The sequence below is a fragment of the Melanerpes formicivorus genome, unplaced genomic scaffold, assembly GCF_026170545.1.
Source record: "Melanerpes formicivorus ecotype bairdi unplaced genomic scaffold, bMelFor1.0.p_v2 SCAF_5, whole genome shotgun sequence".
Classification (NCBI taxonomy): Eukaryota; Metazoa; Chordata; class Aves; order Piciformes; family Picidae; genus Melanerpes; species Melanerpes formicivorus.
Genome location: NW_027142357.1, coordinates 31728350 through 31750124, shown reverse-complemented (window position 1 = coordinate 31750124; position 21775 = coordinate 31728350). Strand labels below are relative to the sequence as shown.

General features: G+C 43.8%; 1 protein-coding gene across 9 annotated transcripts in view; it reads right to left on the bottom strand.

Annotated features, from left to right (window-relative positions):
• KALRN (kalirin RhoGEF kinase) overlaps window positions 1-21775 on the bottom strand; it is a 556957-nt gene that overhangs the window by 58960 nt on the left and 476222 nt on the right. For 5 of the 9 annotated variants that reach the window (XM_068139024.1, XM_068139017.1, XM_068139016.1 and 2 more), the window contains 3 exons: window positions 5428-5711; window positions 4468-4572; window positions 374-469 (listed from right to left, as the gene is read on the bottom strand). In XM_068139024.1, coding sequence (XP_067995125.1) covers window positions 374-469; window positions 4468-4572; window positions 5428-5711 — 485 coding nt within the window. Of the gene's footprint in view, window positions 1-373; window positions 470-4467; window positions 4573-5427; window positions 5712-13716; window positions 15499-21775 lie in introns of those variants that run through there. The other 4 variants (XM_068139015.1, XM_068139019.1, XM_068139018.1 and 1 more) reach the window with 4 other exon arrangements.

Below are 21775 nucleotides of genomic sequence, written 5' to 3'. Positions count from 1 at the left end.
AAAACTCCTGTGCCTCAGAACAAGCTTTAAAACAAAACAAACAAAACATCCCATAGTGCAAAATATTTGAATACCAACAAGACCCCAGAAAGAGTACAGTACAGTAGCTCATGCTCTGCTAAGCCTGCTCCAGAAGTGCCTTTCCACTGTACAACACAGAGCCTACACGGTAATGTGAGATGTAGGGTTCATCTCACACGGGGAACAGAAATATCACACATTCTACTCAGAAGTAGTGCACAGAGGGTTAATAAAAGCATAGCAGATGGAGGTGGAAAGCAAGGAAATCAGAAACAAGAGGCAGACTTTAAGGCCCTTCCCTAGAGTCATATTAGCTCTGTTGTGTACACATTTTTCATGGCACTAAACTTACCAGCTTAGTTTTGACCAACTTTTCTATTGCACTGACAAGATCCGCAGCAGTTGGGACATCGGAGGAGCTCTGTCGAGCAGCTAGCAAAGAAGAGGACTGCAAGACACCAGGTTGCAAAGGAAAAGCAAGTTAGCAGGATGAGGAGGAAGTAGGAAACCAGTGGTCAGTGAAGCAGGAGAACAAATGTGGAAGGGGAGCAGGAGGGTTACAGGACCACATGCATGGTTAGGTGAGTGAGTGCTGCCATATCAGACGAGCACAGATTTGCCATCCACTTCTGGCTGCACGTCTCGCTCTAAGAAGTTCCAAGGCTGGGAACCAGGGAACGGCATCAAAGAATTGAAGTTCATTTTCCACCAGGCTGCCAGCCTACTCCTTTTGTCTATTGGTGCCTCCTTCAAAGGACAGCTGTGATCTTACAGGCTGCAGAAAATTCATCTCCTTACTGCAGATGTAATAAATTACCCCCTCCCCCATACATACATATTTAATAAATGCAGTTAAGTACAAGATACACATGGAGTTACAGGCAATAGGGGAGAGAGGCAGAGGGGATCTCCCTCCCTTCCCCACAGATTGATTGCCACTCCAAATGAATTCAAATGACACTTCCTATTCATGCTATCTCAGCCACCTGAAATATGCATCTTTTCTCTCCCCTCTCTGCAATCAGTGGAGAGAAAACACCCTGACTTATCTCATTCCATCCTTAAGCACCTGGAATAAGAAGGCAGAAACACTCTTTGGAGGTGCCCTCTTTTCCCTATAGATGTTAGAATACTTTCAGTCTTGCTTCTGTATGCCTGCCTGTTGGTCCCAGGTATTTGATTTTAGGTGTCTGACATCACATAATGTCTTTGAATGTCTCCATATTCGGGTAGCCACAGCTAATAGCTGCTGGTTGTTAGAAAACCTCAAGAAACACTGGTACCCATTCAATATGCTACCCAATCAGCCCTCCTGGTGTTGTGAAGACTGGACTTGTGTGAAATACCCAGTTTTAGTTTAAGGTTTTTGCTCTGCATTGGCCTCTTCACTCCCTGGTCTTTGTCACAAGAAACCTCACTTTGAAAACCCAACCCCGTGCAATAGCTGTGGGAATTGGTATGTATTAGCACACCTGTATGTACAGGAACAAAATACAAGCACTGACTGAAACTTTGATAACCTCCTTTTGGCTCTCTGACACAGATTAAAGTGTGCCTAAATTTTTATAAATTCTGCATTAAAATAATTAAAAAGCTTATCCATCTCTCAGATGCTTAATGAAAATCTTTTGGAGAGCAGCTATTTCAGCAAAGTCACTGTGCAGGTGCTGGGGAACATGCATCTGATATTAAACAGTACTGGGGAATGAGATGTGGAAATGTGATGGCAGGAATTAGGCAGCTGGCCTCCCCTTTCAGCAGCCCTTTGGGGAGGTTGCTCTTGTTGAGTGACACAGCCCCCCAGGAGGAGGAAAAAAGGAAGGCAAAGGAGACCAGTCCTAATCAGAAGCCTTGTGACAGAGCAGGAGCATGAACAGCCTGCCACTCATTGTCTCACCTTTCACAAATAATACATCTAATCAACAGTTCTAATTACAACAACAACAAAAACTACAGGTAATCAGGCTGGTAATTGAGGAATTAGGCTGGTAATGCAGGAATCTCATACAAATGCAAAAGCTCAGACAGCCTGTTCTACCTGCAGTGCGGACAGACGTGCCTGGGGAATGAAAAAAGACTGCAAACAGGGACTTTGAACAGATACTGGACAAACACACACATGATAGCCATCAAACATAACCATTCTAGCAGGAGGAGTCCAATTTTTGGAGGCAACAGATAGCTGCTATTCTAACTTCTTTTAACCAAAATTGCTCAATATCTCTGTAAAGTAAATAACTGCTGGATTTTGAAGGAAGCATGGAAATAATTGCTGCCTAGAAGTCTTCTGTGACTGAGGGGGGAGTCTGATTTGCATGGAGCAAATTGAAAAGTGGTATTTCTATTTCCCAGAAATTAAATGATGAATTTCTAATATCACAGAATATTAGGATAATACGAGGCTGCCTTGCCATATATGAGGATGCCTTGCCATTTGTCTTTATAAGAGCCTCCATGAGCAGCGAGGCATGATTATTACTGCCTTGCAGAAGAGCTCAGGGAAAGGTGCCACCCCCCACACCATGCAGACATCTCCCCACCTTTCACTGCTACTTCCCTACAGTGCTGCTAGTCCAACCTAGGCCCATGACTGTAAGCAGCAGCAGGACAAGAGCAGGGAGCATTGCTCCAGTTAACACCACTAAAGACCTTTTGGCTCCAGTATGCCTCAAACATTGCTAATGTGGTGGTCCTGTGCCAGGAAGTTCAGGAGCTATGTTTGAGAGCCCATGGGTTTTTTTGCAGGTGGCAAAAGTGAGTAGGAGAAGAAAAAGAGAGAGAAAAAAGGGTTTCAGACATGTCTTGCTCTATTTAATCTTCTCTTTTAGGAGTGGGTGAAGAAATGAGATGCCAGAACACTCTATAAAGCTTAAACATCTGGAGCGGAAAACACTTTAGTTCCACCAGACTGGCACTGTCAGAAATGTATTTAAGAAATGCTGAAATCACATGGCATGTTAAAAATAAAAACAGGGGGAAAATAGTGACCTGACTAAAGCAGCTTTGTTTTTCTTTAAGGAAAAAAACCCAAACCAACACAAACAAAGCAAACCCTCAAAAACTAAAATGCAAAGTAACCCCAATACACTGAGCTCAATGTGAGGGGGAACAAGCCAGGAGCAACTGCTGTTGTGCTGGGCATGGATCCAACATGGCTCTACTTTGCTGACCTTTCGCCTCTGCCCCTCGCCAGACAGCCAGCACAAGACACAGCACTCAAAGGGCAGGAGTCCTTGACTCCAGCTGCTTCCTTCTGGTCTTGCTGCCACCACAATGTCATAACATTTCCTGAGAGATTAGCAGAAAGCCCCCACATTCTTTCCTCCATTACACTGCTTCTTGAGTCCCAGAAATACTTGTACCCTTCTCTCTCTATATGCTTCCAAACTCCTGCCTGAACCTTCCCCAAGAACATTCTGGGTTGCTGGATTATTTTTTTTCTTAAATGGCAGTTTATTAATCTCCCCTATCCTTGCTTCTTTGCATGCAGTAATTACAATCAGAGGACAGAGCTACAGAAGTGGCAGTGCTAAAAACAGACACCAGCAGGGAACAAGCTAAACACAAGGATGGATTTCTACAAGGAAGATGGCAGCACCAGGAGAGGGTGGGGAAGGACATGGGCGGACAGGACCTGCATTGGCTTTGAATGCAAACTACTGTCATAGCCACAGTCATAGATTCTTACCCCAAGTCCAGGAGAACAACTGAAAGATTCTGCAAGCCACTGCATCATCTACCAGCTAATTCGGGCTTACCATTCAAGAGACTCTTACAGCAATGAACTACCACCACCAGCATGGTGCGTGAAAATGGGGAGACCAAAGCTTCTCTCACCTTCTTGAGAGGGACCTCAGACACCTTGTGGACTTCTGAACTAACTGGAGCTGATGGACCATTCAGTGGACATATGACAAAAATGCCAACTGATAAGATTGGGTAGGCTTTACTACCTGCAAATTTTAAAGCTTTTCAGAATGGAGGGTAGATGGTGGGGCACAGACTGGAAACATTCCTGGACTCTAATCACACACAAAGCTTGAGCGGACAACTCAAGCTGTCTAAGTCTCAGTAAAAGTGGTATTTCTGAATTCAAGCAGACTCCAGCATCTGTGCTACTCCTCAGGCCCAGGCTGTCTCCTAACACCATTTCTGCTGCCACTGCCAGACACTGATGGCACTTTTAAAACAGACATGGAGAACATGCCTTACGAATCTGAGTGGAATTTCTGACCACACACAAGCACCCTATCAACCTGTCCTGAAACAGCATGCCAGGGCTAAATTCCCCTTCCAGCACTATTTGTAAACCTAGTTGGTGAAAGGTATCAGATGAAGATTTACACATAAGAATCCCTTATAACTACAAGTCTAGGCCCTGAATACCAGAAGACCACTACGAAACCACTGTGAGGTAGCAATCTGATTGAGTAGAGGAGGCCTTACCATCTCATCTTGGGTTGGATCATTGTCAAAAATCTTCATAGGAGGAGGAAGAGGTGTGTGAGACTCTTCATCTGGTTCATCTTCTCCCCAACCTTTCTTGCTCTTCTGAAGAAAAGTTAACTATAATTAGACACAGGGATGGGTTTCTTTTATCTTTTTAGATAGCTGAGCCCCACCAACTGGCTTTGAATCAGCTGATACTAACACTGGCTCAACATTGCACTGGGTGGAGAGAATTGCAGGTAATGCTAAGTGCCATGGAAGTGAAGCAATAAAGATCTAAGGTCTTGCTGGCTGACTCTGATGCGTTGTAGGAGTTACTGAAACACAGTTCCTAGGTCACCCAGTCAGCCAAGGCCGTTACAGCTGCTATGTGCTGATGGACAAGTATTTTTCAACTTAAATGAGAACAGCTTTATGTACAATTTTTAAAGCATGTTCCTCTATTTGTGTTCAGTTAGTATCTTCTCCATTTGTGGCTTGCAATTCCATGTTCACTGTATCAGGAAGGCCATTCTGGCAAAGAACATCCCTGCAGAGAAAATGTGGTTACAAACACGTAGCTGATTTAATAGAAACATGGCTGTTTCTCTGAGTGTTTTCTTTCATTAATGAATTACACTGCCATGGTAGGATATAGGTGGCATGAGCTCAGCAAAAAGTGGTAACAGCTGCTCAAGAGTAACTTCATTTCTATCCTTGGCAGCTTTCTAACAGGCTATTAAAAGCAATCTAGTCAAAGGACAATAACACATGCAGACTTTGAAACACCATTCCCTATATATCCCATTGCTCTTTGGATGCCGCTGCTGTTTGCAAGACAGCTTCGATCATGCCATTTTAAATACGATTCCTGCCCCCTCCAGACCTTAAAGGAACTGTGTTTACTAAAAAGTGAATCACACACCACAGAAGAGACTGTCAGATACAGTCTTTCCTGCAACAAACACCAACACACACCTCATCTGCGCTGTCTCCTTGAGGAGTAGTGTCATCTCCGGTCTTTGGAGAGCCGAGGTCAAAGCTCTTCCTGCCATCTCGCACCTTCTTTTGCTTCTTGATGTTGCTCTCGGTCTTCCCGCTGTTGAGCCGGCGCACTGGACTAGTCAACCATTTCTTCAGGGTGTTGGTTGAGCGCTTGGGGCCAGGGGAGCTCTGGATGGAGTTGAGGGATGGCTGAGGTTGCAAGTTGGCCACTGAATCAGACTTGCCCCCGTTGTCATTGGAAGAGACTGAATATGCATCTGGAAGAAAACAATGCAGGTGAGAGATTGTACCAACACCTCTTCTGTTTCCTAGTGCACATCAAGTGCTTGGTAGTCCTAAGCATGAAAATAGAAGCTGCCTTGATGAAAGTTTTTGCAGCTCACAAACATTGAGTAAACTCTATTGCACGCCACAGAGGAATATGCCCCACCACAGGCATTTTCACAACCTCACAAAATTGTCTCATTTCCTACCACACTACCTGTCCTTATGAAAAAAAATCAAAGGCAGCAATGTTTTTGACAAAAGCCTGAATTTCATGCTAGGTGTTGAATTTCTCAGTTTCTTCCCACAGATTTCATTGTGAATTGCCAGGAAGAAAAGAAGCAGAAAAAGCAAATCACACAGGAGACCAGACAGCCACCAACACTTTGTCAGATTCCAATTCTGCAAGTGTTTCCCAGCCATTTCCAGACCCCAGTGGCATTACTGTTAGACTTATTAACTTTCAAAGGTTATTTGAAGCAGATTAAAGTTATCTCCTTTGTCCCTGAAACCAATTTGTCAGAGACTTCACACCTTCCCTAGAATTAAGAAATAGGAATGAACAATTACAAACGATGACAAATTGCTCAAACTGAAGCAAGCCCCCAAGAATGAGCTATAAGGTGGGCTTAAAATTAGAAAGTATTCCAAGCAGGAGATTCTGCTGAACTGTATCCAGGCACAACTATCAATACACATTTAGATTAGCACTTCAGAAACGAGTGCAACCTCCCTTACTCCCCCCAAAAAGCAACAGACCAAGGATGTGCCAATGTCAATAAGACTTTTCAAAAGCTCATTAGGAAAAAGTGCTCTGCTTTCACCTTTCCAAAAGCACGTCAAAGCAATTCCCTCCACAGGAGCAATCAAGGACTGAAATGTTTAACCCCACACAGTTTAAGAAGAAAAACTTCTTTTCCACACAATTCAGAAATTGTCATGCTTCTGTAAGATACATCTCAGACTCCACATCAGAGAGCAGTCAGCTGATATTATTAAACATTTTTAGATAGTTACCTCTGAGTCTTTTATCTGACCCAGAAGAAAACAAAAATGTAAGTTCTAACACATGAAAACAGCCTGGTGCATCCAGATAGTGTTAGTTCAGCAATAAATATTATTTGACATACCAAGTAGTACAAATGCTGAGGGAGAGCTACATTGTTTTAGAGGCAAATTCATGCTAACTGCATGCAGACCTCCTACCCTGCTGGTCAGAGCAGCGGCTCACAGCCAGTTAGGCATCAAGCAGAGATTGAAGCCTGACTCATCTGCCAGCTTGTAAAACACAGGCTGAGAGAGCTGTAATATTTTACAAGCATAAACAGCCTCAGTCAGAAGTTGAACCAAGAATTTATTACATACCTGAGGTCAAAAGCTAGGGTTTTAGAACATACAGAAATAATTGTAACAAGCTTGAAGATGACAAAGTTCATTTCCCAGACATGAAGAAAATCCAACTCATCTGTATGCTGATGACAGGAGTGAGTGTGGCCAGGGCTGGGAGAAGGACAGATCCCAGGTGGAGCTGCTAGGGATTTTCTGACATTCTTCCATGAGGGCAAAGTAGCAGTCTTATCTCAAAAAGGCCTGGATTTAGCCAGCTCCCGTTGATGTTATTTCATGCACACAAAGCGGTGTTAAATCAACAAGCACAAGATAATATTTGTCAGTGGCCAGCTTATCTTCCACTCAATAGGCTTTAAATTGTCTCCTCTCGCAGACTCCACGTGATGCTGTGGGAGTTTATCAGCACACCTTGCGTCAGCAGTGCTCATGGTTTCACGTTGGTGATTTTGATTTTGCAAGCACCCTCGTCCCTCTGTCCCCCTGGCAGCACCAAATGTCCTGCAGGCAGTGGGGAAAGACTGAGTGCTCCTTGCCCAGGGGTTGTGCTGAGCACTGTGACCTCAGGTGCCCACACTGCCACTGCCAGAGGATTAACTTTGGGAATTACTGCTGCAAAGGGAGCTAGGCTGCAGTCACAGGAGGAATGCTGGAAGCAATTGCCGTGCGAAGGTTGCCGCTGTCAGGGATGAATTGAGGCAAGCAGCTGTGTCACAGCCTTTGCTGGGGACTGGGCTTAGGGGATGTTGAGGAGAATTGAGGACAAGCTGCTCTTTCCACATATACAGAGAGGTTTTTACCACAGCTTGGAAATAACACAGAATAAACTCCCACCTCCAGTCAAATGGCATCTTGCCAATTTACCTTTTAGTGGGGGAGGAGGGCTGACAGGAGGCCAAATGGAGCCTGGGACCGTTCTCTCTGCCCCAAGCATCTGTTACTGAGCTCTGCAATCCTACCTTGGCCTGGCAGGCTCAAGGCAGGGCCAAACCTAGGAACCTCAAAGTCCATGATAGAAGGGGCAGGGACTGCCCTTCCCACCAGGAAATGTCCCTGGTTTTGTGAGCAAGGCCAGGCCTCGGTCCTGCTGCCTCCCTCTCTGTGCCTAGGCAGCATGGCCATAGCCAGGGCAAAAACTGACACACAGCACCTCCCAAACTGCAGCACTCCTCACCTGAGGGAGGCAACGGTCAGTCATTGCCCCTGTCATCCTGGGAAGGTAGCAGGTGGACAGAAGCAACCCAAGTCCCATGCTGGCCCACTGTCCACCCTGTCTGAGTTCAGGAATTTTGTCCAAAGTTTAACCTGGAGCATGGAAACCTCTACAGACTGAGCATCAGACCTCCAGTGCCACAAACCATGATGAAAGCCAATCCAAAGTTTTCAGGAGGAGGTGTGTTACACTGTGCAATGATCCCACTTGAATGAAGCTCTGGATTTCCCTGCTCAAGGTGATGAAAAAGGTAATCTGCCAAGGGGTTACTAAATCTCTGTTGTGCCATGCCATATGCAGCCCTGGCAGGTATGAAGTCTCCTCCTTTCTCCTTGTCCAGTGAAGTGGCTTGACTGACCACTGTGTAAGGTATTTGGGACAGAGACTGAGTTTTGCTTAGCGCATGGAGCCCAAGACTGGAAACATGGCCTTACCTTGCCTTTACCCCATAACAAAATCTCTGGCTGGTTGGAGCAAGGCAGGAAGGTGGAAGAAAAAAGCTGGTATAAAATCTTTCTGTCCCCAGACATCATGAGAGCCCCTCAAGTCAGGGTGAGTTTGCTCTACCCAGCACCCTCCACACATACAAAGTACATGTGTACACTCCCATTTCATCATCCCACTTCTCACCATTGTCAAACATGCACTGTCCAAAAACCACACTGAAAGTCCACACTTAATATTCATAACCTTTCCTTTTAAAAAGAACTGCAGATATGGACACATTAGTGAGCAAGTCATGCTTGCCATTTGCCAGCCTTGCTGAGAGCGATTTCCCTTGCACATAAAACAGGTCACCTTGACAAGATCAGAAAGGGAGGACTGGCGCTCAAGGAAGAGCACAGCTCACAAAATGAGAAACAGAAACATACCACACAAAAAAATCTGCCAAGAAGGACATTGGAGACAATCTCCTAAGCTGTGTTTGTGTGAGCTCCACTGCTTCAGTGGCACACATGGCTACAAACACATTAATCGCAACACTTGATACTCACCTGAGATCCAGACACCAGGTGGATCAAGCAGAAGAGAAGGGCATGTATCTGTGCTCTTCTTGCAAAGCACTAACACTTACATGCTATGCAAGCCATATTGGCAGAGCTGTTTGGAAACAATTTGCTTTAAGAAAAGTCAGAGAGCACTTTGGTACAGTGCAGTACACTGCATGGTAATTCAGGCAGCTGCTGCTGCCCACAAAGACCAGCAAAGCAGTGGCTGCCCTGCCACTGCAGCAGGTCTGCAGGAACATCCTGGGACACACACATCTAAAAGAAGGTATTTGGTGAAGAGAAATGGGTGTAGGGAGGCCAGCAGACTGGTGTGGCTGGATTGATTTCCTGGCCAAACCATTCATTCAGACAGAAAAAAATGATGGTTTCCAAAACACCACCAAGCCAATCTCCAAGAAACTTTTGGCAATAGGACTGTGACAGATACTCAGCCAGACCAAAGAGCTTTAACATTTAAAGCTCTTACACCCCCAGAGGCATGAAATATTTGTTGTTGCTCAAGCAAGCAGACATCTACAAAAGTACTGATCTTGAAAAATTGAAGATTCCAATTCTGTGCAACCTTGGTTGAGAGGAAAAACTGGATGGTTGCAGACCCAGTTCAGAGGCACAGTTGTATTCCCATTTGAGTCAGGAAGAATCATGTCTGGAATGGCATTTTATTTTTACCTCCCTGTTCCCCAGTGCACGCATGGGAAGGGAGGTTTGTCTGATCAGGCTGATGCAGCACCAGGCTCATTGGCAGGAACTCAGACCCACAATAGGGAAAGGCTTCTCAGAACAACTCAGAAAGCATCAGGCTTCTCTTTTTGATTCATAGTAACCACAGATCACATATGATAGGAAGAAAATATGCTTCCATAACTCAAAGTTAATAAACAATATAGCTATGAAGACAGATGAGTATGGCAGGACACAATCTTGCTTTAAGTGAAAAGAGATGAATCTTGATCTGATTTATGTATGGCTCCATTTCCCATCCCAGAAAAAGAGTCTGAGAGAAAGGGATTTTTCCAGAAAGGTCAAAGAAGTTGATCCAGAATGGGAACTCTGTAATCCTATCAACATGGGCATTTAAATCAACAATTTTTCTTCAGAAATGATTCCATTCATGAATGAAAGCCAATAATGACAATCTAACTGATAAGCACATAAATTAGCTCTGCTGTGCTTGACAGAGGCCATTTTCCATATTTAGTGATCCCTAGAAAATAACATTTCGACAAAGCTGGAATTCAGTCGGATGTGGGTGAAAGACTAACTTGGTCTTTACTGGATTATTTCCCGAACAGGAATCTCTGTATTAGAAAATCTTGGCAAGCAGGAGTCCTCTAGACCCATCCTATGCACAAACAAAGCCTCTGTTAGTATTTCACATGAAAACAAGAAGAATTATCTGAACCATCAAAACGCACCCTCTCCTGCCCTTTCCTAGAGCGTATCTTTCACCATACAAGACGCTGTAGGACCCAGTCCAAAGCTCTATGCCCTTTGTGGCTTTATACCTTCCCTTGGAAAATGCTGCTGTGAGACCCACCTCAGATCTGCTCAAGGGCTTCAGGGCTAAAGGTCAACTTGACAGACATAAAGATGGCAGAATGAAGTACGAAAACTGCTTCTTTGGTGCCTTCTGTGCTTTTGTATTAAATGGCCAAAGCATGCTCAGTGAAACATTTTTATTGGCACGAGTCAGGGTTACAAAACTTTGTGGCTTAGGCAGATGACAGTACCAATCCCAGTTTTAGTGCTAGAGCCTATTCTGCCTGTAAAACCTGGCATGGATTTGCAAAAAATTCGGGATGCTACATCTGGATAATAGAAAGTCACTTTACAGCTATTGCTCAAGTGAAAACACTAGTTGATAATGTAAACAAGGAATATGACAATCTTTAATGTCAACAGTAAACTGTTTCCTCAGGCACTTCCTCAGAGAAAGACTCCAGTGAAGAATGTAAGTGAAGAGGAGGAGGAAACTTTTGGTACCCTTGTCAGACAAAGGTAAGAGGATAGCTGGCTTGAAAAGGTCTTTAAATTGGAAGTATGTTAAACTCTCACAATTGAATTGCAAAACTTTCCCTGGAGTCCTCCACAACTCCCCCACTGCTCCCAGCCCTCTACATGTGTCCATCTGCCAACCTGCCCCACAAGTCATCTTGAGGGAAAAATGAGAGAGTATCATAGTTTCATTCAGGGTTGGAAGGGACCACAAGGATCATCTAGTTCCAACCCCCCTGCCGTGGGCAGGGACACCCCACACTAGATCAGGCTGGCCAGAGCCTCGTCCAGCCTGGTCTTAAACACCACCAGGGACAGCGCCCCAACCACCTCCCTGGACAACCCATTCCAGGGCTTCACCACTCTCATGGTGAAGAACTTCCTCCTCACATCCAGCCTGAATCTCCCCACCTCCAGCATGCAGGACCTAGGTTCACACCAGAGGGTGAAGACATGTTCAAACTACATCACTGGAACCTAAACATGAATTTTGCTCCAAAGTTCAAACATTCTCCCTAACTTTTGCATCTGAAAATAGGCAGAATTGAGAAGGTTCAACTGAATTTTCTGTTTGTGTCTTGGAGTATCATTTGAAGCTTCAAGCTGGAACATCAAAAGGCACAAATCAGTCTGGCTGGATTCTCACAGTTCCATTTACGTGGATGAAAGTACTTCTGCCAATACTCAAAAACAGTGGTATGGAGTTAAATATTTTATGCAGAAGTTCCCAGTCCAATAGAGAAATTAGCCAATGCTGCTAAAAGCAGACATACCTGATAAACTTTCCAATCACTGTAACTGAAAAAAATAAAAAGCTGACTGTGTTTCACTACCAAACATGCAAACAACATTAGCTTCCAAAAAAGAACAGAGGGGGAAAAAAAGACTAAAACTAAAATTAATCACAACATTCAGAATGCACTGTTTCTTTATTGAATATGCACTATTTCTTGGAAAAGGGATAGAACTGCTGTGAAACAGATGATCTGAAGAGTTCTCTTTAGCTACACTGGAAAGCACTCTTGCCCTATCTGCTGGTTTTAATATTCAGCTTTCTAATAGGTAAAAACCTAGGTGGAGGAAAACAAGCACTCACCTAGCTGGAGTGGGCAAACTCCACCACTCATGGAAGTTCAGTTTTGTGGGAGGCAGTAGCTCACCTCATGTTCCTGGCAGCCAAGGAGAGGTGCACACTTCTGCCCAAGGGTGATGTAAAGCTGGGATCACACCCTGTAAGAGCCTCTCTCTTTCCATGAACTACAGAGGGAGTCCAAGGAAATTACACCCTTAGTTAAATTTAGTTATTGTGAATCCCCTTCCCACATTTCAGTAGGTTTCATTCCAGGCCCATCTCACAGCAGGAAATGATTAGCTGAAGTTAAGCATCTGACAATTCACTTTAATGAGCAATAACTCATGGCAACCTGCCATTAGCTTCAGTTGAATAGGTTTTATTTTTAGCTGGTGTTGCTCAGATGCAACTTTCATCCAGCATGTGCTGGGAAAGCTGACATCCCAAAGTAGTCTCCAGGTCTTGGTTGTGCCAGTCAGAGTGTCAGGGCTCAAGAGCTTCAGTTTCTGGAGGTCAGAGAAAAGTCACTGCAGTTCTGGGAAAGTTTCAAAGAGTGAGATAAAACCAAGAGGCTGGAGAAACAGCACAGACACATGCAGTCCCAAGAGACCTTGCAAGAAAAGTTACTGAAACCCTGAGAGCGTGCTGAATGAGCAAGGAGAGCCTCCAGGGAGAGAAACAGCACCAGGGGAAGGCACAGAGAGGGAGCCCACTGAAATAAAGCATGACTTTGTTACTGTCCAAGAGTGTCTAGTGAGAGGAACAGCCACAGAAGTCATCTCTGTTTTATCTGCTACTTCATGTGGACCTGAAGCCATTGTCAGAGGTAACTGTAGAGGGCACGGGAAAAAGAGGAAGATGAGTCCTCAGATGGATCCAGAGAGGGGACTTGTTTCACACAAACAAGCATTCAACCAAGGAGCTGCTGCTGACATGAAGGCAGAACATACTCTTCTGCCTCTGAAGAGGCACAAGAAAATGTGCAACACAACCCCATGGCACCAAGCATTTGAACAGCAGCCAGAACATCTGCGGTCCTCCTCTCCGGGTGTTCTGCTCAGATATGTGTTCCTATATAACAGCTTAAAACTGTGATGGGTACCTATGACTTCTGCAGTGCGAGGTTTGAGCCTTTTTCTCTCCATTTTTCAGTCTGACAAATTCATACTGCTTCAGAGTCCCAGCTGACCCCTCACATAAGCTGCAACGAGTTCGTGACAGGAATGATAAGAGAGCAAACATCAACAGAGTGAACTCACCAACTCATTGATAAGCGAGATACCCCTAGACAGCTCTTATCCCAAATACTGTGAGATAAGTTTGTTATGGGCCTGCACTGAGTCCTTCAAGGGAATCTCGCTTATCTCCACTACAAAGCAACTTTTCAGAATAGATTTTTACTGCACAAGAGAGGATGGGAAAAGCTCAGAGAAAGAGCAGTGCTCCACACAGTGGAGTTTGAGGTCAGACACAGCATTTCTAGGCGCTTGATTTCATTCACCCCTTCTCTTTCTTCATTCAAGTTTGTGCCCGGCACATATCCTAGAGCAGCCCAAAGCACAGCAAGAATAAGTCCAGCACATCTGCTGGGAGCGCACATCGAAACAGCCTTCCCGCAACGTCTTCGCAGCTGGGAGAGCAGATTTCTGATGTCAAGAGTCACGCATTTCGCTTCAGTGAAGAAAGGAAATAAAAAGTCAAGACTAACAAGATGCAGAAAGGGCATGCCTTTTGTCTTTTTCTTTTTTTTTTTTTTTTCCAACAAATCAACATTTATTTCAGTTTAGTCAAACAACTCATCGAAGCGCTTCTCTAAGTTCTACTTTACATTTTGTATTTACACTGTCTCGCTCTGTGACAAAAATAAAGTAATTCCCAACCCTGAAGTTTCCAGAATAAGTGTTGCTAGCAGCAAAAAGAACAAAGTCCCAAACGCAAAGCAAAAAAAAATCCCCCTTGATATATTCTGACAGGAGGCTTACACGCGATCCGTAAAAAAGTTTTAACCCTGAACCTGGACGGAAAAACCTACGTGGAATGATGAGGGGGAAAGTGTCATGTTTGAAGTTGAAAAGAAGAGCAGCGTTTGCTGGCCTTTGCGAGCACACTGTTACTTTTAGCATAAGGGACTGTGAAATGCTTAGACACCCACACAGAAGCAGACTTTTTCACTTCGATCTAAGCAGTTTTGCTCTGATGGAAGCTTAAGGGTACCAGAGCCGGGAAATACCATCTTTTATCCTGGTGGTGGGCACAGAACCAAACTTTATTACATAAGGTTTCCAAGCAGCTGTTCGTACAACACAAGCCTTATTCTTTCGCAAAGTGTCACGGGTCAGCTTCATTCAGCAGCTCCCAAATTGAGCTACTGTAAGAATTCTGAAGTAATTTGTCAGTTAAATGACATCATTACTAAGGTCAACTCTGCCTTAAGCTTGAAGCCAGGAACTTCTATTACAAGGTGGACCGAACTGGGGGACAGGACACTGGAGGATGATATTTGAGTATCATATTTATGTCTCCCTACCTCAAAGGAAACTATGGCTATGTACCCAAACAATTCCTCATGGAAACAATTGAGGAGTATCAGTGACAAAAATAATTTGGAATTGGAAAGGGGGGAAATTAAAAAAACAAAAGCAAGAACAGTTCCCAAAGCCTTTTTGGGATAGGAAGAAAAACTGCATGTTGAGAAAGAAGGGATTGGTCATTAAACTTTCCAGGCACACACAGGGCTCAGAAAGCACAGAAAACAAGCAGAACAAACAAACACAACTGTGTGCATCTTAGCGTCAGCTTCTTTTGCCAAATGCAGTAGCTTCCAACATTCAGCAGCTGTCTCTTGCTTTCTAGTGCTGTGAAGTTCTCTTTGGTACTTGGAGGCTGTCAGGAGCTCCGGGCAAAGAGAAAGTCTTTGTCCATTTACCAACCAATTCCAAAGGCGCTGATGTTGAAAAACTTTACTAAGCAAAAGCGACACAGATGGCTAGGAAAGGGGGCTTTTCTCTTAGTAAAGTTGTGGTAGGTGCAGTGGAACCCCAAGGCAATCTACATGCTTGTCAAATTGTGCCTAGGTAAGAACACAGTCCTCCATGAACGTCTCTCATTTGTTCACTCTTAAATTATTCAGGCTCTGACAGCCCCTGAAAAGAAAAGAATGGAATAAGAATAAGTTGCAAGTGGTGCACGGCAAGAGCGGACACCATGTAACCACCAAGAACAACGAGGCTGGGGTGTTTGACAACAGACACATTGCAGCCGGAGCCTCCAGGGCTGGTGCCCAAAGCAGCTTCCTCCACACCCTTGTCCTCCAGAAATAGTAGCAGAAAATACAAGCTCACAGCAGAGGTACTGGTTGGGATGAATCAAAAGAAGTAATGAATGAAGTAAATGCAAACAGTGGCTTGGAAATAAAACACACAGAGAAGAACCGTTGGTGCTTGCGATGTTTTGCTCTTTGAACACGGCACAGGGAAATGGCTAAGCAGCTTGGACACTTAACTGCACACTCAAGACTATCAGTTAGACTTGTGCAAAGCTTTAATTGACTTAAGTAGGAAAACCACAACATCACTTTCTGTCCCATATAACAGGCTCATGCAATCTGTGTCTTAGTTTTCATTTGACAGCTCTCCATGGCAGGGAGCAGTTGTGTGAGGAACCTTCTCCATGGTGCCAGTCAATAAGTTTATCAAATTTAAGGTGATGAAATCACTACTGGACTCTATCTGTGTCAGCAAAAAAGATGGGTGGGAACTTGAAGTCTCAGAAAGCGTCTGCTGCATGGGAACAGGAGAGCTCGCTGCAGCACCCTGCTGAGGTCTCAGCCTGAAGCTCTGCAAATGCCTTGACCCAGCTACTAGCCTTCTCAATAAGGCTAGTCCTCAGAAACTCGTTCCTTTTGACTTCTGGAGGGCCACAAAGAACCTCCCATGGATTTTACAGTGTCTACATCATTGTTCCTTACCAGCAACCTCCTCACAGGAGAGTCTTAGCATACAGCTTAGCAAAGAGATGGCGTGCACAGCTTTATTCCCAGCTGCATCACTGCGGCTAACCGTAAATAGCTGTAAAACTGCTCTTCTACCAAGCAACATGTCTAATAAGTGATTATCATTACAAAAGCCATCTTCATTATTGCTTAGTAGTTGCTTGCTTTCAGCCCCATCTTTCAGTAACTGGAAGAAACAAGACAACAGAAAAGGCTGCACTGGTCTAGTAGAAGAGGCTCTTTGATTCTGGACAGACTTTGGTGAATACAGGTGATCTCTTACAGCAGCATACAGTATCTGATCACAGACAACCACCTGCCTTACAGTTTACTATCTCCAGGACAAGTGACTGCACTGAATATTCAGCAAGCATTGGCCTTTAAATGTTTGGCTGGAGCTTGGTTTGCTTGAGGCTTTTCTTAGGCACACTGCTAGAACAGATTTGGTGGCAGCACAGCTCTGAGTAGCTACAGCCCTCCCTGAGTGGCCTGAGATGTTCAAGCCTGAATAACTTCTTTGATACTAAGACAAAGTAAGATGCTTAGCACCTGTGCCCCGGCAGAAGCTGTGCTCTGCTATTGTGGAACTACTGTAACATTGGAAGTATGTGTTTCCTTCTTGCCTAAAGCTATGATTTTCCTTCTGCTGCCCTAGAAAGGATCCCTGATGATTAATATTTATTCCATTTCCTAAAGAAGCCTATTCAGCCTCCACGTGTTTCAGCTGAGAGCAATGTTTGAATATCATGTTGATCCTCAGGATTCAAACTACAGAAGGTACAAAGAAAACCAGACTTGAGGCACTTCAATGGCATTAGCTGTGAATCATCTTTTTACATTGTAGGGCTCAGATCTAAAAGACATTTGCATTTCTAATTAAAACAGATTACCATTAGTAACTAAAGAATGTTTTAAATCAGAATCCTTAGGCCATAAAAGCTAATTGCATGATGCTAAAACTGGATTTCAAAAATATACATATTATACCCCCTGCAGGATTAATTAGGCAACATCTCTTCAAAAGAGTTCTCAAAAGTGTATTTATTCAGCATGTGGTTAAATTATACTGCGTTGTGCAACACTTTTCATGGTCTGCCTTGGCACACACTCCTGCAGCAGCAGACAGCTGGGGCCTGGTTGTCAGGGGTGCTCAACATGGGCAAATCTGATTCGGGACTGCAGCAAATCCCAGCTGATGAGAAGGAGCACACATGCTGGCTTGTGCTCTGCCTCAAAACCACCTCGATGCTGCTTTCACCCCTAATGCAATCCTACTGCTTCCCACTGCGCAGCGGGGGCTGTTTTGGGCACGGTCAGCTGGTGCTGCTGAACAAGATGATCTTGGGTACGTGTGTGATGTGCTTCCTAGGACAAGCAGGCCTATAAAAAGGCTGAAATCAAATCGCAGGTGTAAGGCCAGAAGCTGTAACTGCTGATTATCTGATGCACCTTTTGTCACAAATTTCCTACGTGACAGCAAGGAAGCTGCAGAGTGCTCTCTGAATTGCAATGTGATTCCATAGAGGTTAAGACTGTGCATTAGGGAGGAGGAGAAAAAACCCAACACAGCCTAACAGGGCACATCCTCAGCTGCTGTACTCTGTAATTGTAATTGTCAGCAAGCCTAAAGTGTGAATAAGTGTTCTTAGTATATTTAGCTGTAGCTGGGGCTGTGTAATCTCCACCCGAAACCTGGTTCCTCAGAATCACATGTGCTAACAGGGTCCCAGGCTTCACCTCTCTGCAACTTTACAGCTTTGCACAATCTGGAAAATAACTTTGCAGGGATCCAAGATTTCAGCATTGCTGAGCTGCACCAGGACTAGCAATAGCTGTAACACACAGAGCAGCCAAATGCATAGGGGTGCAATAAGGGCAACAGAACAGCAGTTACTAACTCCTCATGTGGCAACACACAAAACAGGAGATGCATTTTTGTTCCATCCTTTCTGCAACATTATGCCCACTACAGCAGAGCAAAGCAAATAACAAATATACAAACTAAAGCACAAATAACAGCTCTCTCCCTGCCAAAGAGAAGAAACCCCCGTGGTTCACTTTTGGTTTGCGGTTTTCTAATGGCAAAGAACATTTCGGAGCCTATCTCGCTAAGGTACTTTCTGATAATTCTTAACACATGCTGAAGTCCTACTTATGATCTACAGATCATTTAAAAGAAAATAGCCAGATACACTTCTACAGTTGTTTTCAAAAGTATCATTACATGACACTGAATTGCACGATGCAACATTAGCAATCGAACTGCTCTGCAATAGTAACTGATACGCAGCGGGGAAACTGGCAAGGAACTGCATGTCTTTACTGAATTAAAAACCACATCTGTAGATCCCCACTGTAATCACCAACTCCCCAGCCAATTCTTTTCTTTTCCAAAGAAATGGTAATTCTTGCTGAAGATGAAAATGTTTTCATAAAGCCCATTAACAGGCAACAATTACACTGAAATGTAACAGTGTTCTGGGGTATCTGAGAAGTACCTTGAGGCTGTTTTTATACTGAAGCATTTTGAGGGTTTTGTGAGGGTTTTGGGGGGTTTGTTTTGGTTTGTTTGTTTTAATTATTTGTTTTAATTATTATTCATTTATTTTTAAAAGTATGTTTATTTCAAATTGATAGTTTTTCTAATACATATACAGTTCTAACAAGGTGTATGTTGAAATACAGTGGGGTGGAGGTGGGGGTGAACCCAACACCACCTGAAAAACTGCAAACAAAATCCTTCTGGAGTTTAGAGTGAAATTACTGCCTTTTTTGTTTCACTTCAAAATTGATAGATTGTTATTTCAGCATCTGTGAATTGAATTCCTGAACAATACATCTGCCTGGCACTTTTATAGGAAAGCAGCATGTTGAGTTACCCCATGTTCTTTGCAGTGAGCAGGGAATTAGCTAAGCTATATTTTTCATAATTATCTGTTCTCCTGCCCTTAGAATAAAGTCTTCAGGCTTCTGATGAGGTGCATACTGCCTTGTGAATTCTTACAATCATCTTGGAATGAATGGAAGTTGAAGGGCTTTGCCTGCATAAAAGCAAACCCCATGTTTCTTTAATGGTGGATGAATTTATGAACGTTGGAAACAATGCAGCAATCTGAAAAATAAGGATCCCCATCACAAATTCACCCCCCAGACTAGTAAATGAAAGCTGATCTTTACAGAAGCAATTCCAATCTATTTTACATATATGAATTGAATGTTTATTTACTTGTCACATCCCACATATCATTGCATCTCAAAAAAATAAGGCTGCAAGATCAGTCACAAAAGGGAGACAAAGCCAGAGGATGAGGGGCAAACTTGAGTCAAGAGTCAGGAGAGTTACAGTTCTTGTGCTGTGTGCACATCTTTCAAGAGAAAAAAATAATGCTAATATTACTTGGATCTTAGGAACTGAGAGAAAGCTGCTAAAGCATCCCAAACACTGGCACCGACACAATAAACATCAGATTCGCAGAAAGTGGCTGGTGGAAGATGAGAGCAGTGCCCAGAATACTGTGCAGCAACCAGCACTTTGGAAAACCTCAAACCTCCAGTGCTCTTGGACACTTCATATTTTGCAGTAACACAGACCCACTGAAAACTTAACCTACTGTATCCACGAATAAGGTTTCTACCCTCAAAAGCCTGTCCCGTGAACAGGTAAGATTTAACAGTTCCTAAAACAAATTGGCTGTTCCCCCAGACTACCCAGAGAGCAGTGTCCATGCATCCCCTTAAGCAGTTCACATTCACAGGTCACTTATTCACAGAATCAACCAGGTTGGAAAAGACCTAAGAGATCATCATGTCCTTATCACCCAGCACCACCTGACAACTAAACCATGGCTCCAAGTGCCCCATCCAATCTTTTTTTTTTAACACCTCCAGCAACAGTGACTCCACCACCTCCCTGGGCAGCCTCAGGACTTGTCCTGCTGAAATCTTCCTATGTCTCATTGTCATGCTCAAGGGACAACATGCCCACGTACACAAATACAAGCAGGTTCAAACCAGTGAGTCCGTTTATCTCAAAAGACTGCCCTGGGGACTGTCAGGGACATGATTAACTCAGGACTATCTGTCAGGAGGGTGTAAAGGAGGTGTGGGCAAGTACATTTCCACACTGTCAAAAAGAAAGATTCTTTTGCTAAGTGTATTCACCTTGTCATGGTAATCCTTCCTGCTCAACTGTGCAGCATTTTCAGCAACTCGTTGGTCCCTTCCAATAACTATCTGCCATGACCTTCTCTGACTCAGCCTGGAGAGGTGGGAAACACAGGACTTGAAAGACGTTTTCTCTTAATAGCACTGGACCAAAATAACAACCCTCCCAACCCTCATCACAGCCACTTGCCTGTGAACCTGCCAGGAGAAAGAGCTGAGCACAACTCTGCCATGACAGAGACTGCCCACAACCAGTACACTTGATCCTTTTGACTTTACTGAGATGCAACTAATGAGCAATAGATGGACTTCACCCAAGCAGCATATTTAGGGAAGGTAACAGTTTCCTCATATTTCTCATTCAGAAAGGGCCAGGAAACTAAGTAAGCTTTGGTTGACACCCTTAACTTTACTATTGTTTTCTCCTCTGCCTCAATTTTGACAGAACTGCTTTGGCCATGCATTCCATTTTGCTGTACACAGTGTAACCATGGCTCAGCCTGAAGCACTAAATAAAATATGTTCAAATTAGGAAATGTTATGGGCTTGAATATATTATTGCAGTTCTCTCTCTTGCTACCACTCAGCACAAAGGTACCAGTTTCCTTAGCAAAGCTCTGCAGCTTGCTGTAACACAGTGTCAGCACCTTCTATAAAAAGCACCATCAGATCTCACTTTTTACCTAATGAAGAAATAACTTTCATTAATGTACTGTTGACAGCCCTTGTAGTGATGCTGGTTTGCCCCACTTCCAGTTAAGGTTCTGTTTCTGACCGACTAGCAAAGATGTACAAGGTGGCTGGCTGAACTCTCTTCACTGCACATTAGTTACCACCATTCTGTCAAGAGAAGCTTACTTTGCTAATCTTGTAGCAATGAGGTTCATCAGAGCAAGGAAAGAAAAAATAAATCAAAAACTCAGGGAAGAATAGCAAGAGGAGGAAAAGGGAAAGAAAGAAAGAATAAGGACAGTAAAGCAGAGAAAAAAGACAAAAGGAAGAGCAAAACTGTAAGAGTCAGGAGAGAGGAGAAGCCATAGGGAGGGAAAATTTAAATAAGAGCTTTACCAGGATCTTATCATAGACACAAACCCACTCAACTTCTCATTTATTACACACTGAGATTAAATGTTTGACATTCAGATTAAGTTTCTTTTGTTCTGAAATGGAAAGTTTGGATATGGCTGGCAGCCTGCTCAGAAGAGCAGCTGTTCCAGGAGGCAGGGGGACACGTTCGTTACTGAAGCCAATATGATGTATCCACT